This window comes from Bombina bombina, chromosome 5, assembly GCF_027579735.1.
Source record: "Bombina bombina isolate aBomBom1 chromosome 5, aBomBom1.pri, whole genome shotgun sequence".
Classification (NCBI taxonomy): domain Eukaryota; kingdom Metazoa; phylum Chordata; class Amphibia; order Anura; family Bombinatoridae; genus Bombina; species Bombina bombina.
The window spans coordinates 471,854,315-471,870,022 of NC_069503.1; the positions used below are offsets into that span (position 1 = coordinate 471,854,315).

General features: G+C 41.2%; 1 protein-coding gene across 1 annotated transcript in view; it reads right to left on the bottom strand.

Moving 5' to 3' along the window:
* The window catches only part of SLC12A7 (solute carrier family 12 member 7), a 468,927-nt gene that overhangs the window by 246,375 nt on the left and 206,844 nt on the right, over positions 1–15,708 (bottom strand). The window contains exon 3 of the mRNA XM_053714358.1: positions 1,263–1,385. Within this exon, the coding sequence (XP_053570333.1) occupies positions 1,263–1,385 (123 nt within the window). The remainder of the gene's footprint in view (positions 1–1,262; positions 1,386–15,708) is intronic.

The window sequence follows — 15,708 nt, forward strand, 5'->3', positions numbered from 1 at the left end:
TCTGGAGGAAGAAGAATTAAGCATATGCTGAAAAGAACACTGCCTACAGTTAAGCATGGTGATGGCTCGGTGATGCTCTGGGGCTGTTTTGCATCCTCTGGCACTGGAAACCTGCGTGTGGAAACAAAGATGGATTCATTGAAGTATCAGGATATCCTAGGAGAAAATGTCATGCCGTCTGTGAGGAAGTTGAAGCTTGGGTTTCATTGGACCTTCCAACATGACAATTATTCCAAGCATACCTCAAATCCACCAAGGCTTGGTTGCAGAAGAAGTCCTGGAAGATTCTACAGTGGCCATCACAGTCACCTGACTTGAACACCATAGAAAATCTCTGGTGGGATTTAAAGAAGTGGTTGCAGCACGCAAACCCAAGAATATTACTGTACTGGAGGCCATTGCTCATGAGGAATGAGCTAAGATTTCTCAGGAATGCTGCCAGAATCTGGTGTCTGGCTATGCATCTCGTTTGCAGCAGGTCATAACAGCAAACGGGTGCTCTACTAAGTACTAAATATGTTTGCTATGAAGGGGTTGAATAATTTTGAGACTGCAGAATTCATTAAAAGTTGCATTTTCAGTTAAATTTGGGGAAACCACTTGAAGCATTTGTTGTGTTGAGCTATTTCAACTCCTTTTGTTTGATTTGTTCATTGCAAACAGCTGCAAGTCTGTAAATGTTGACAATAAACCTGATTTGCAATGTGGGTTGAATCATTTTGATTACAACTGTAGGTATGATTTTCAACAAAGGATATCAAAAGAACAAAGCAAATTTGATAATGTTCTGAATCATGAAATTTGATTTTACAGTCCCTTTAACGAATTGCTTATCTGTATAAAAGTTAAAGGTGCTTAGAAATTATTCCTAAATTTAATTTTGATCTACACTGTAGGTAGCCTCAGGAGCAGCAATGCACTACTGGGAATCAGCCGAACACATCTGATACGCCAATGACAAGAGGCATATATGTGCAGTCACACAGCTCCTTCCTGGGCCCACCTAGGTTTGCTTTTCAACGAAGGATACCAAGACAACAGAGCAAATTTGATAATAGAAGTCAATTTGAAAGTTGTTTAAAAATTGCATGCTGTATCTGAATCATAACAAAAATAGTTTTGACTTTACTGTTCTTTTAAGAGTTTGACTAAGATTAATACATTCTTTCCAGTAATCCACGGGAGATGGAGGGTGACATTTTCTGGCAATTTCAATATGACATTACGTTTATACAACAGTACACACACACATATTGCTTTACCTTGTATTCCTTCCTTTTGCTGTCTTCATATGCTTCATGTTCTACGACTCCCTGTGGTAAATTTGTATAATTTGCAAGTTTATTGAGCAAGGATGACACCATGGGGTTGCTATCCATTTCCTCCTGTTTAGAGAATAAATATTTGCATAATTTATTAATATACATAAAATAAATGTGTTTTCGCACTGGTAGATATTTACATTAAAGGAGCATTAAACACTAAATAAATGCTAGATAGAATGATATATTCAAAACAAAGATTAGCCTGATTATTATGACATTGTCATTTTTTTTTTAAATTCTATTAGTCGTTTAAATTTAAAAAAAATAAGTGTAAAGTTTTAGCATCTATGAAGCAACGAGCGTTGACATGTTATAACCTAGGTTTCCTTCTCTGCTGAGGCCAATTAGGCCAGGGCAGGTATAAATGGGTCACTAGAGTGTGCAACCAATGACTATATGGAATGTAGTGGCGTTGTCTTCAGTCTGCACTTCCACTTCTAAAAGAAATTGAAAAGCCCAATGTTTTTAAAGGTTTTTTTTTATTACACATAATTAAACATGTTATAGTACAGTCTTAAGATGTTTATTGTCCTAGAAAGTAGCTAAGTTTCACCAAGTGAAAGAGATAGATTTGATAACAGAAGTATATTTTCTAAATGTAATTCAAATTTTATTTAAACTTGAAGTTTAATAAAGTCCAGGCTGATTAAACAGGAACCAGAAATATAATACAAGGAAAGCGCCAAACTAGGCTAAGGAGTTAGGGATATGAAAAGGAAATTTATGCTTACCTGATAAATGTATTTCTATTACGATACGACGAGTCCACGGATTTCATCCTTACTTATGGGATTTATCCTCCTGCTTACAGGAAGTGGCAAAGAGCACCACAGCAGAGCTGTATATATAGCTCCTCCCTTCCCTCCACCTCCAGTCATTCAACCGAAGTTAGGAAGAGAAAGGAAAAGCCAAAAGGTGCAGAGGTGACTGAAGTTTATAAAAATAAGTACATATCTGTCTTAAAAATGACAGGGTGGGCCGTGGACTGGTATCGTAAAAGAAAGAAATTTATCAGGTAAGCATAAATTTCCTTTTCTTTTACAAAGATATGATGAGTCCACGGATTTCATCCTTACTTATGGGATACAATACCAAAGCTATAGGACACGGATGAAAGGGAGGGACAAGACAGGAACCTAAAAAGAAGGCACCACTGCTTGAAGAACCTTTCTCCCAAAAACAGCCTCAGAAGAAGCAAAAGTATCAAATTTGGAAAATTTGGAAAAAGTGTGAAGAGACGACCAAGTTGCAGCCTTGCAAATCTGTTCAACAGAAGCATCGTTTTTAAATGCCCATGAGGAAGCCACAGCCCTAGTAGAATGAGCCATAATTCTTTCAGGAGGCTGCTGTCCAGCAGTCTCATATGCCAGACGGATGATACTCTTCAGCCAAAAGGAAAGAGAGGTAGCCGTAGCCTTCTGGCCCCTACACTTTCCAGAAAAAAACAACAAATAATGAAGATGATTGACGAAATTCTTTAGTCGCCTGCAAGTAAAACTTCAGGGCACGGACCACGTCCAAATTATGTAACAGACGTTCCTTCTAGGAAGAAGGATTAGGACACAAGGAAGGAACTACAATTTCCTGATTAATATTCTTATTAGAAACCACCTTAGGAAGGAAACCAAGTTTGGCACGTAAAACCCCCGTATCAGAATGGAAAATAAGATAAGGTGAATCACATTGTAAAGATGAAAGCTCAGAAACTCTGCAAGCAGAAGAAATAGCAACCAAAAATAACACTTTCCAAGATAATAACTTAATATCTATGGAATGCATAGGTTCAAACGGAACCCCTTGAAGAACATTAAGAACTAAATTCAAACTCCAAGGAGGAGCAATTGGTCTAAATACAGGCCTGATTCTAGTTAGAGCCTGACAAAAAGATTGTACGTCTGGAACATCTGACAGACGTTTGTGTAACAGAATAGACAAGGCAGAAATTTGTCCCTTTAAGGAACTTGCTGATAACCCTTTCTCCAATCCTTCTTGGAGAAAAGACAGAATCCTGGGAATTCTAACCCTACTCCACGAGTAGCCCTTAGATTCGCACCAATAAAGATATTTACGCCATATCTTATGGTAAATCTTTCTAGTAACAGGCTTACGTGCCTGAATCAAAGTATCAATGACCGAATCAGAGAACCCTCGCTTAGATAAAATCAAGCGTTCAATCTCCAAGCAGTTAGCTGCAGAGAAACTAGATTTGGATGAAGAAAGGGTCCCTGAATGAGAAGGTCCTGCCTCAACGGAAGCTTCAACGGTGGCAGAGAGGACATGTCCACCAGATCCGCATACAAAGTCCTGCGTGAAGCCCTCTCCTGTTTGATCCGAGCAATTACCCGGGGAAGGAGAGCAAACGGTGGAAACACATAAGCCAGGCTGAACGACCAAGGCACTGCCAATGCATCTATCAGTTCGGCCTGAGGATCCCTGGATCTGGATCCATACCTTGGGAGCTTGGCATTCTGATGAGACGCCATCAGATCCAATTCTGGTCTGCCCCACCTGAGAATCAGAGTGGCAAAGACCTCCGGATGGAGTTCCCATTCCCCCGGATGAAACGACTGTCTGCTCAAAAAGTCCGCTTCCCAGTTGTCCACTCCTGGGATGTATATTGCTGACAGATAACAAGAGTGGGTCTCCGCCCACCAAATTATCTTGGATACTTCTGTCATCGCTAAGGAACTCCTTGTTCCTCCCTGATGATTGATGTAAGCCACAGTCGTGATGTTGTCCGACTGAAACCAGATGAATTTGGCCGAAGCTAACTGAGGCCAAGCCTGAAGGGCATTGAATATCGCTCTCAACTCCAGAATATTGATTGGGAGCAGAGACTCTGATCGAGTCCACACACCCTGAGCCTTCAGGGAATTCCAAGCCGCTCCCCAACCTAGTAGACTGGCATCCGTTGTCACTATCACCCATGAGGGCCTGCGGAACACATCCCCTGGGACAGATGATCCTGTGACAACCACCAAAGAAGGGAGTCTCTTGTCTCCAGGTCCAGATCTGAGGAGACAAATTTGCAAAATCTCCATTCCACTGTCTGAGCATGCTCAGTTGTAGAGGCCTGAGATGAAAACGAGCAAACGGAATGATGTCCATTGCTGCCACCATCAATCCAATCACTACCATGCACTGGGCCACTGAAGGTCGAGGATTGGACTGAAGAGCTCGGCATGTGTTCAGAATCTTCAACTTTCTGACCTCCGTTAAGAAAATTGTCATGGATACAGAATCTATCAGAGTTCCCAGGCAAGGAACCCTTGTTTGTGGAATTAGTGAACTCTTTTCTACATTCACCTTCCACCCGTGAGTCCTTAGGAAGGACAGAACTATGTTGGTATGAGACTTGGTTAGTTGATTGGTTAGTTGATAAGATGGTGCCTGGATCACAATATCATCTAGATAAGGCACCACTGCAATGCCCACGGTCTGAGAAGCGCCAGCAGAGACCCTAGAACCTTCGTGAAGATCCTGGGAGCCGTGGCCAGTCCGAAGGGTAGAGCCACAAACTGAAAATGTTTGTCTATAAAGGCAAATCTTAGAAACTGGTGATGATCTCTGTGGATAGGAATGTGAAGGTATGCATCCTTTAAGTCCACGATAGTCATATATTGACCCTCCTGGATCAATGGAAGAATAGTCCGGATAGTCTCCATCTTGAAGGATGGGACTCTTAGAAACTGGTTTAGACTCTTGAGGTCTAAAATGGGTCTGAATGTTCCCTCTTTTTTGTGAACCACGAAAAGATTTGAGTAAAACCCCTGCCCCTGTTCCAGTATTGGAACGGGCTGGATTACTCCCATAGTAAAGAGGTCTTTTACGCAACGTAAGAACGCCTCTCTTTTTGTCTGGTCTACAGACAATAGTGAAAGAAGAAACCTCCCTCTTGGGAGAAAATGTTTGAATTCCAAACAATACCCTTGGGACACGATTTCTAGTGACCAGGGATCTTGAACATCTCTTATCCAAGCCTGGGTAACGAGAGACAGTCTGCCCCCTACAAGATCCGGTCCCGGATGGGGGGCCACCCCTTCATGCTGTCTTGGGGGCAGCAGCGTGCTTCTTGGGTTGTTTACCCTTGTTCCAAGCCTGGTTGGGTCTCCAGACGGACTTGGTTAGAGCAAAGTTCCCTTCCTGTTTAGTGGAAGAGGAGGAGGGGACTCCCTTGAAGTTTCAAAAGGAACAAAATTACTCTGTCTACCCCTCTGCTTAGATGTTTTATCTTGAGGTAAAAGATGGCCCTTACCTCCCGTAATGTCAGAAATATTTTCCTTCAAGTCAGGGCCGAATAGAGTCTTCCCCTTGAAAGGAATAGATAAAAGCTTGATTTTAGAGGACACATCCGCAGACCAAGACTTTAACCACAAGGCTCTGCACGCTAGAATGGCAAAACCTGCATTCTTAGCCGCTAACTTAGCAATCTGAAAAGCGGAGTCAGTGACAAAGGAATTGGCCAATTTTAGGGTCTTAATCCTATCCATAATCTCTTCTAAAGAAGTCTCCGTCTTCAGAGATAATTCCAAGGCATCAAACCAAAAGCCAGCCGCAGTTGTAACTGGTACAATACAGGCCGTTGGTTGTAAGAGAAAACCTTGATGAACGAATAGCTTCTTCAGTAGACCCTCTAATTTCTTATCCATAGGGTCTTTGAAAGCACAACTGTCTTCAATAGGAATAGTTGTACGCTTAGCTAGTGTAGAAATAGCTGCCTCCACCTTAGGGACTGTTTGCCAAAACTCCTTCACGGTGTTAGGTATTGGGTACATTTTCTTGAACATAGAGGAAGGGGAGAACGGGATACCCGGCCTCTCCCATTCCTTGGAGACCATCTCCGAAATTCTCTTAGGAACCGGAAACGTATCCGAGTAAGTAGGGAGTTCCAGGTATCTATCCATCTTACACAATTTTTCTGGTGGGACCACAACTGAGTCACAATCGTCCAGTCGCTAAAACCTCCCGAAGCTACAGTCGGAGGTGCTCCAGCTTAAATCTAAAAGACATAATGTCTGAATCTGTTTGGGGCAAAGTACTGCCTGAATCAGACAGTTCTCCCTCAGACAGAATCTCCTTACCCTCCAATTCAGAGGATTGGGAGGGTAAATCTGAAATAGCTATCAAGGCATCAGAAGCTACAGGGACCCCCTGTGTTTCTGCCCTGCTACGTTTGCCTTGTAACACTGGCAACTTAGACAAAACCTCAGTGAGAGTAGATAACATTACTGCAGCCATATCCTGCAAGGTGAAAGAAGCAGACACCGTTGCAGGTGGCGCAGCTTGAGCAGGCGTTAAAGGCTGTGACGCTTGGGGAGAAGATGGCGGTAAACCCTGAATCTCATTGGCTAGAGAATCATCTTTAGACATATCTTTATTACAAAACAATTTATCTTTACATTGCAAAGCTCTCTCAACAAAATCTTCACATAGTGTGACAGGTGGTTCCACAATGGCATCCAAACACATGAGACATGTACTTTGCTCCATGTCTTCCATAGTAACAGATGCAAGGTACAAAAAAAAACAACTCAGGTCTCTTTTTAGTGTAAAATAATAAAGGATACTGTTCCTTTAAATATTCATAAAATTCGTGTACTGTGCTTTAAAATAAATCCTTTAATAATGATTCGATTTATTTAGCCAAGCTTTATAAATTTACAAAAGAAAAATAAACTTCTTGTCACCCTGCCACAGCTCCGCTGCGGCTCCTACCTGCCCCCATACAACAGAGAACCACTCGGCTAAAAGAACGTTCCTCTCTCTCTGCAAACGTTCCTCTTTCTCTACTGCTTGTAGCGCTTGTGAAGAGCGCACTCAGGAGCTGCCAGCACAGAAGACACAACCACCGGACCTGACTAAAAAAGTAACAGCGCTAAAAAAGCGCGCAAGTGAAGCCCCGCCCATCGTGGGCGTTAACTAACCGGAACCTGAGAAAACCGGGAAGAAGAGGAGTCTAAAAACATAGTTAAGTAATGCACAAGAAAACCCTTCAAGTCAAAACATCCCCAGCGTCAGCCATAATATGCAATAAAGGCAAAGCCCACTCTCATTATCATCTTTAAAAACATGAAAAAAATATCCCAGCGCTTCTGGCCAAAAGGAAAGCCTGACTGTCTGAGAAGCGTCTAGTAAATAGAAACTTAGGGCACGATCCGATATACGGCATAGTTTTTGGCGCAAGCGAGGGAACCCACGCCGCCCGTAGTTTCACCTCCCACATAGGGGTATTACATATACCCTGCCGGCAGTTCCTAAAGTGCTATAAGTCGGATAAACTAGCGATGTCCAGAAATGAGCGTAACTACAAATTTCTGGAGTCACCAGTGACTTACGGCACTTTAGAAACTGCCTGCGCCTAAAAAATGTAACATATTAAATCTCCCGTAACTGTCTAACCTGCCTCCCAAAAATAAGCCCGACACGTATACCCCTATATCCGCAATCCCCCCTCTCACTCCTAATAATAAATGTATTAACCCCTAGACCGACAACCCCCCACAACGCAATAAGCCTAATTATTAACCCCTAAACCGCCATAGCCCACACCGCAATAAACCTATATTAGTATTAACCCCTAAACCGCCGCTTCCGGAGCCCACCGCCACCTACATTATATGTAGTAAACCCTAAACCGCCGCTCCCGGACCCCGCCACCACCTACATTAAATTTATTAACCCCTAATCTGACCCCCCTACACCGCCGCCACCTACATTAAATATATTAACCTCTAATCTGACCCCCCTACACCGCCGCCACCTACATTAAATTTATTAACCAATGTAATTAATAATTACATTGTAGCTATTTTACCGTTTATATTTATTTTACAGGCAACTTTGTATTTATTTTAACTAGGTACAACAGCTATTAAATAGTTAATAACTATTTAATAGCTACCTAGTTAAAATAATTACAAAATTACCTGTAAAATAAATCCTAACCTAAATTACAAATACACCTAACACTACACTATCAATAAATAACTATAAACTACAATGATCTAAAATAAAATATAATTAAATAAACTAAACTATAGTACAAACCCCCCCCCCACTAAATTACAAAAAATAAAAAATTATTACAAGAAGTATAAACTAATTACACCTAATCTAAGCCCCCTAATAAAATAAAAAAGCCCCCCCAAAAAAATCCTATTGGCTGATTTAATCAGCCAATAGAATGTGAGGTCAATTCTATTGGCTGACCCAGCCAATAGAATAAAATACAAAGTTAAAATAAATACAAAGTTGCCTGTAAAATAAATATAAACCCTAAATAGCTACAATGTAATTATTAATTATATTATAGCTATCTTAGGGTTTATTTTATATGTAAGTATTTAGTTTTAAATAGGAATAATTTAGTTAATAATAGTAATATTTATTTAAATAATAATTAAGTTAAGGGGGTGTTAGGGTTAGGCTTAGGTTTAGGGGGTAATATATTTAATATAGGTGGCGGCGGTGTAAGGGGGTCAGATTAGAGGTTAATATATTTAATGTAGGTGGCGGCGGTGTAGGGGGGTCAGATTAGAGGTTAATATATTTAATGTAGGTGGCGGCGGTGTAGGGGGGTCAGATTAGGGGTTAATAAATTTAATGAAGGTGGCGGCGGGGTCTGGGAGCGGCGGTTTAAGGGTTAATACATATAATGTAGGTGGCGGTGGGCTCCGGGAGCGGCGGTTTAGGGGTTAATACACTTTATTAGGTATTGCGGTGGGGGATTGCGGTTGACAGGTAGATAGACATTGCGCATGCGTTAGGTGTTTTTTTGGAAGGCATTTTAGGGTGTTACGGTGCTCCAATACTCAGCGCAAGGCCTGCTACGGGTGCATTTTATGGCGAGGTGAAAATGGAGTAAGATTTCTCCATTTTCGCCACGTAAGGCCTTGCGCTGTATATTGGATACCAAATTGCGCAGGTTTTATATGTTAGTCTATGGGGGGAAAAACTACGTCAGACGGGTGAAATATACGTGCCGCATTTATTTGCAGCGCTGTATATAGGATACCAAACCCGCGCAAAAACCGGCGTTGCTGCATATAAGATGGGGCCCTTAATGTCCCAGTGCCTGCCTAGAATGTTCCTGCATATCTGTGAAGCATAACAATATATGTCAATTTTGTGTAATAAAGGTATATATACTGTGAATGGAAAACATTTTGATAAAGTCCTTCTTAGCAATACCTTACAGTGTACAGTTAGCTCTGAGTATCTGCTGCAAGCCCCAGAAATAAAACCGCACCTACCTCCATGCTGAGTAACAGCATGAAACTACTCACAGTGTCCAGAGATCCGCTGTCCCCTCCAGAGGTCCTGTGGATAACAAGGACTTAGGCAAGTTCACTAAGAGCATCTCCAGATAGCATCAAAAGGGGAGGCGCAGTGAGTGTAAAACCCCACTAGTTCCCACACAATTGGTCTCCAGAAGCTGCCCAGAATAAAAATAGCACACAAAGGTACCATTGAAAAATAAAAAATTCTTGATTGAAGAATCTAAACTAACACCTCACTTTACCTCTTCCTATTACTAACACAGGCAAAGAGAATGACTGGAGGTGGATGGAAGGGAGGAGCTATATATACAGCTCTGCTGTGGTGCTCTTTCCCACTTCCTGTAAGCAGGAGGATAAATCCCATGAGTAAGGATGAAATCCGTGGACTCGTCGTATCTTTGTAAAATAAATAAAGTTTAATGGGACATTAAACCCAAAAAGTTTATTTATGATTCAGATAGAGAATACAATTTTTAAAAAGTTTCCAATTCAATTCTATTATCAAATGTATTTAATTCTCATGTTATTCTTTGTTGAAGAGATACCTAGGTAGGTAGCGTGCACATGCCTGAAGCACTACATGACAGGAAATAGTGCTGCCATCTAGTGCTCCTGCTAATGTATAACATTGTTGCAAAACTGCTGCTATATAGTGCTGCAGACACGTGCAAACTCTTGAGTTTACATTTCTGCTTTTCAACACAGGATACCAAGAAAATTAAGATTATTTGATAATAGAAGTAAATTAGAAAGTTGTTTAAAATGTTATGTTCTATCTATACCATGAAAGAAAAAAATGTGGGTTTTATGTCCCGTTAACACTAAAAAGAAAAAATAACAGCAATAAAAAGTGTCTACAGATATATGTGCATATATCAATATATATCTCACAATTACAGTGAGTACTCAAAAGAAATGATACAACAATGCATATCAATAATAAAAAATATCACATAAACAGAAATATGTAAAGTATAAATGTGGGAAAAATAAATCTATTTCAATATTTTTGAATAATGGACTTTATTTATATTGAAATAGATTTATTTCTGAAATATTTATACTTTACCAATTTCTGTATATGTGATTTTTTGTATTATTGATATACATTGCTGTATACTTTCTTTTGAGTACACACTGTACGTAATTGTAAAATATAAATTGATATAGGCACATATATCTGTAGACAGACTTTGTATTGTAATTTTTTTCTTTTTAGACTTTCTGTTATTAAACTTTATTTAATTTCCCTAACTCTTTAGGCTAGTTTGACGCTTTCCGTTATATTTCCAGTTGTGATACCTAACAGACATAGGGCCAGATTACAAGTGGAGCGCTACTTAACGCTCCAGTTTGAGCTTTAACTGTGCTAGAAGTAAGCTTTTTTATGTGCGTCAGGTTGCACCTTTTCTTGCTCAGCATCATTCTATCTAGTATTTTAGTGTTTAATGTCCCTTTAAATACAATTCGTATCTATTATACCGGCTCTTACATTCTACAATGCTTTTTTCTCCATTTAATACAATTCTTTGTAAAAGATCTTACCATACACTTCAGATAAATAGCAGCCATTTCCATTCATAAATCCACCAAAATTTAAAGGACCACTGCAATGCAAAAGCACTTTCTATATCACGTGAGCAGCAGATGATTTTCTGACAAATTTCAAAGTTAGTTCTATTTACCTTCCTACTGCATCACGACAGTCATCAGCCAATCACAAAATGCATATATGTATATTATGTGAATCTTGCACATGCTCAGTAGAAGCTAGGGCATATTATAAAATAATTAAAAAAAAAAGGATTGTGCATATTTAGATAATGGATGTAAATTTGAAAGTTTTTTAATTTTGACTTTAGTGATCCTTTGAGAGTGAATTTTCTCTTCACACTCAAAAAAATACTATCCAAGCATAACTGACATTGCCCTCTGCAACAGATCTTAAAACAATAATATGCTACACAATAATTTTACCAAGAAAAAAAAACAGACAAAAAAATAAAACTGAAAAAAACAAAACCGAAAAAAACGATAATGCCATTTTCGGCCAAAATGTTTCTGCATCCCTACCTAAAACAATATTAAATATCAATATACTTTATTATTCTGTTTCTAGTTCTGTGTAACAGAATCAGATTTAACAAGTTTTTTTTTTTACCAATTATCGAAATAAAGTATAGTCCTAGAAAACTACTATTATATGAAAAACAGTAAGTCAAGAAATGAACTCAAGACTAGCATCAAATTTGAAATATGCAGCAAAATAATTTTACTGAAAATAACAGGCAAAAAAAAACAACGAAAAAACGAATATGCAATCTTCAGCCCAAACTTTTCTGCAGCCGAAATTTTAAGATAGCTTTGTGGATGAAGGGCACTCACAGGACTTGTAGAAAAGGTAAAAGAATACAATCTTTATTTTCAAAAAACAGCTTTATATCAAACAGTGTCACTAGTTACCACTCTAGAAGCAGCCTCTTTTTGCTCAACATGTGCCTTTCACAGAGAAGAACTTTCCTGAAGCATATCAATCTGATCCTGACTTAACAGTACAATCCAGCACCGAAATACCAGGCAATCCCTCTCTGAACGAGAGAAACGGCAAAACCCCAGACGTACGTTTCGGCCTAGTGTGGGCCTCGTCAGTGAGGTGCAGCCATATCCCTCTAGGAACACTGAGCAACGTGTCCACGTCTGGATTCCCGCATCACACTTAGGGAAACTTCCATAAGAGTCATAATTTGCATAAATAAAAAGAGAGAAGCGCTCAACCCGGGAACGAACAATAGCATAATAGCTTGTTCTATGGCTAGTTACCACCCTAGAAGCAGCCTCTTTTTGCTCAACATGTGCCTTTCACAGAGAAGAACTTTCCTGTAGCATATCAGTCTGATCCTGCCTTAAAAGTACAGTCCAGCACCGAAATACCAGGCAATCCTTCTCTAGCCATAGAACAAGCTATTATGCTATTGTTCGTTCCCAGGTTGAGCGCTTCTCTCTTTTTATTTATGCAAATTATGACACTTGTGCAACCAACCTAAGTGTAATGCAGGAATCCAGACGTGGACCCGTTGCTCAGTGTGCCTAGAGGGATAGGACTGCACCTCACTGACGAGGCCCACAATAGGCCGAAAAGTATGTCTGGGGTTTTGCTGTTTCTCTCGTTCAGAGAGGGTTTGCCTGGTATTTCGGGGCTGCACTGTACTGTGAAGTCAGGATCAGACTGATATGCTTCAGGAAAGTTCTTTTATGAGAAAGGCACATGTTGAACAAAAAGAGGCTGCTTCTTGGGTGGTAACTAGCCATAGAACAAGCTATTATGCTATTGTTCGTTCCCAGGTTGAGCGCCTCTCTCTTTTTATTTATGCAAATTATGACACTTATGGAAGTCTCCCTAAGTGTGATGCGGGAATCCAGATGTGGACACGTTGCTCAGTGTGCCTAGAGGGATATGGCTGCGCCTCACTGACGAGGCCCACAATAGGCCGACATGTACGTCTGGGGTTTTGCGGTTTCTCTCGTTCAGAGAGTGATTGCCTGGTATTTCTGGGCTGGACTGTACTGTGAAGTCAGGATCAGACTGATATGCTTCAGGAAAGTTCTTCTCTGTGAAAGGCACATATTGAGCAAAAAGAGGCTGCTTCTTGGGTGGTAACTAGCCATAGAGCAAGCTATTATGCTATTGTTCGTTCCCAGGTTGAGCGCTTCTCTCTTTTTATTTATACAGATATATATATATATATATATATATATATATATATATATGTGTGTGTGTGTGTGTGTGTTTTGACTTATTTACTTTTTGGTGCGGAGGTGAATAAACATGTTAAAGCTGTATATTATGATTTTGAAACTCTAGTCTCAGGGAAAAGGAAATTTATGCTTACCTGATAAATTGATTTCTTCTACGATACGACAAGTCCACGGATTCATCCTTTACTTGTGGGATATTATCCTCCTGCTAACAGGAAGTGGCAAAGAGCACCACAGCAGAGCTGTCTATATAGCTCCTCACTTGACTCCACCCCCCAATCATTCGACCGAAGGTAAAGGAAGAAAAAAGGAGAAACTAAAAGGTGCAGAGGTGACTAAAGTTTTAAACACAAAAATTTAATCTGTCTTAAATTGACAGGGAGGGCCGTGGACTTGTTGTATCGTTGAAGAAATCAATTTATCAGGTAAGCATAAATTTCCTTTTCTTCTACTAGATACGACGAGTCCACGGATTCATCCTTTACTTGTGGGATATAATACCAAAGCTACAGGACATGGATGAACGGGAGGGACAAGACAGATACCTAAACAGAAGGCACCACTGCTTGAAGACCTTTTCTCCCAAAAATAGCCTCAGAAGAAGCAAAAGTATCAAATTTGTAAAATTTGGAAAAGGTATGAAGGGAGGACCAAGTCGCAGCCTTACAAATCTGTTCAACAGAAGTGTTACAGAAGCATTAGTTATTTTGTTGTGAAGAAACTTATTTCCCAGCAGCAATGCCTGAACCAGCCAAGCCAGCGCCTAAGAAGGGCTCCAAGAAAACTGTAACAAGTATCATTTCATAAAGGGTTAACTCTGTTCAGTTTTGAGAAAACTATTTTCTGAGGCAGGTTTCCTAGCATATTGTGTACTGTAATTAAGTTTGTGATAAGCATTCACTGCTAGGTGATAAGAAGGACTCAATTGTTTTCTTGTGTGTACTTGTTATCTGCGGTGGCCTGTCCAAGGGCTTTGTCTAAATGTGTGATGGGGGATTTTATGCTTCCCCCCCTGGGAGTGCCCTGTGTGCATGTAACCTAAATAAAAAGCAGGCTGGGCATCCCAGTCCTCAGTTCTTGGTTGTCCCTCAATCGCAGCGTTGACTCGTTTTTGTGGGCAGAAGGGTATCCTAGCTGTACTACAGCTAAGGGGGATTATTCTACATTTGCGAGACTCATATAGAATACTATGGAAAGCAGTTTCTCCCCTCTTCAGCAATAGGAATCCAGGCTACTAAGCGGTCCATCTCTCAGCGAGACTAAGGGTAACCGTAACATTTGGCGGCAGCGGTGGGATTTTTCCTGGATTTCCTAGGAGAGGTACAGAACGGATGGAGAGCGCTTACGAAAAATTGAAGCGTACAACCCTAAAGGATTTACTTGAAAGCAGAGGGGGGTACGCCAGCAACCGGCCGAGGAGAGAGCTGATCGCAGAATTGACCGAACTGGATCAGAGCTTCACAATGGCGGAAACACCGACCACGATTAGTGACGAAAAAACCAGGATTGTTCGGGAGAGGCTCTCACTGTACGGGCCGAACCCCTCCATGGAATTGGTACAGCAGTTGATGGCGGAAGCGGACAAGGATATACGAGAGACTCGAGCCCACGAACTCAACCTAGCGAACGCACACCGCAATGCTGAAGCCCCGCAGGTAATCATCCCTGTCGAAAATGCTGGGAGGCCCAAGATACCCTATGCGGCATTTCGACCCTTCCTAGAGAGCGAGACAGGGATTGATGAATATTTGGCGGACTTCGAAAGGCAATGTGCCCTGCACCAGATTCCCAACAGGGAGTGGCCCACGATATTGTCTGGGAAACTATCCGGGCGAGCCCTGGAAGCCTTTCGTACTCTGGGTGCTGAGGAAGTGACACAGTATGAGCTAGTTAAGGAGACACTGTTGCGACGGTACGCAGTAACTCCGGACGCGTATCGCCGACAGTTTCGGGGCACGAAAAAGAAGCCTAACGATACCCATATGGAATGGGCGCACCGAATGCGGAGAGCGGCAAATCACTGGATGAGCGGAAGTAAAGCGGTGACTGGTGAGGAAATTTTACAATTGTTTCTCTTAGAACATTTTTATAATGGCATGGAACAGCAAGGGAAGGAATGGCTGCGAGACAGGCGACCCTCTACCTTAGAAGAAGCAGCCAAATTGGCCGATGAACATTATGACTCCCGTCTTCACTAACCCAGAGAGGTTTACCGTGCACCCCCTCGTGCTGAATTCCGAGCCCCGGTGCCCGCAGGGCCCGCCCGACACTCAGGACCACCCAATAACAGCTCTGAGCGTCCCAGACCGACTTGCCACCGATGCAAGCAACCAGGGCATTTCATGGCT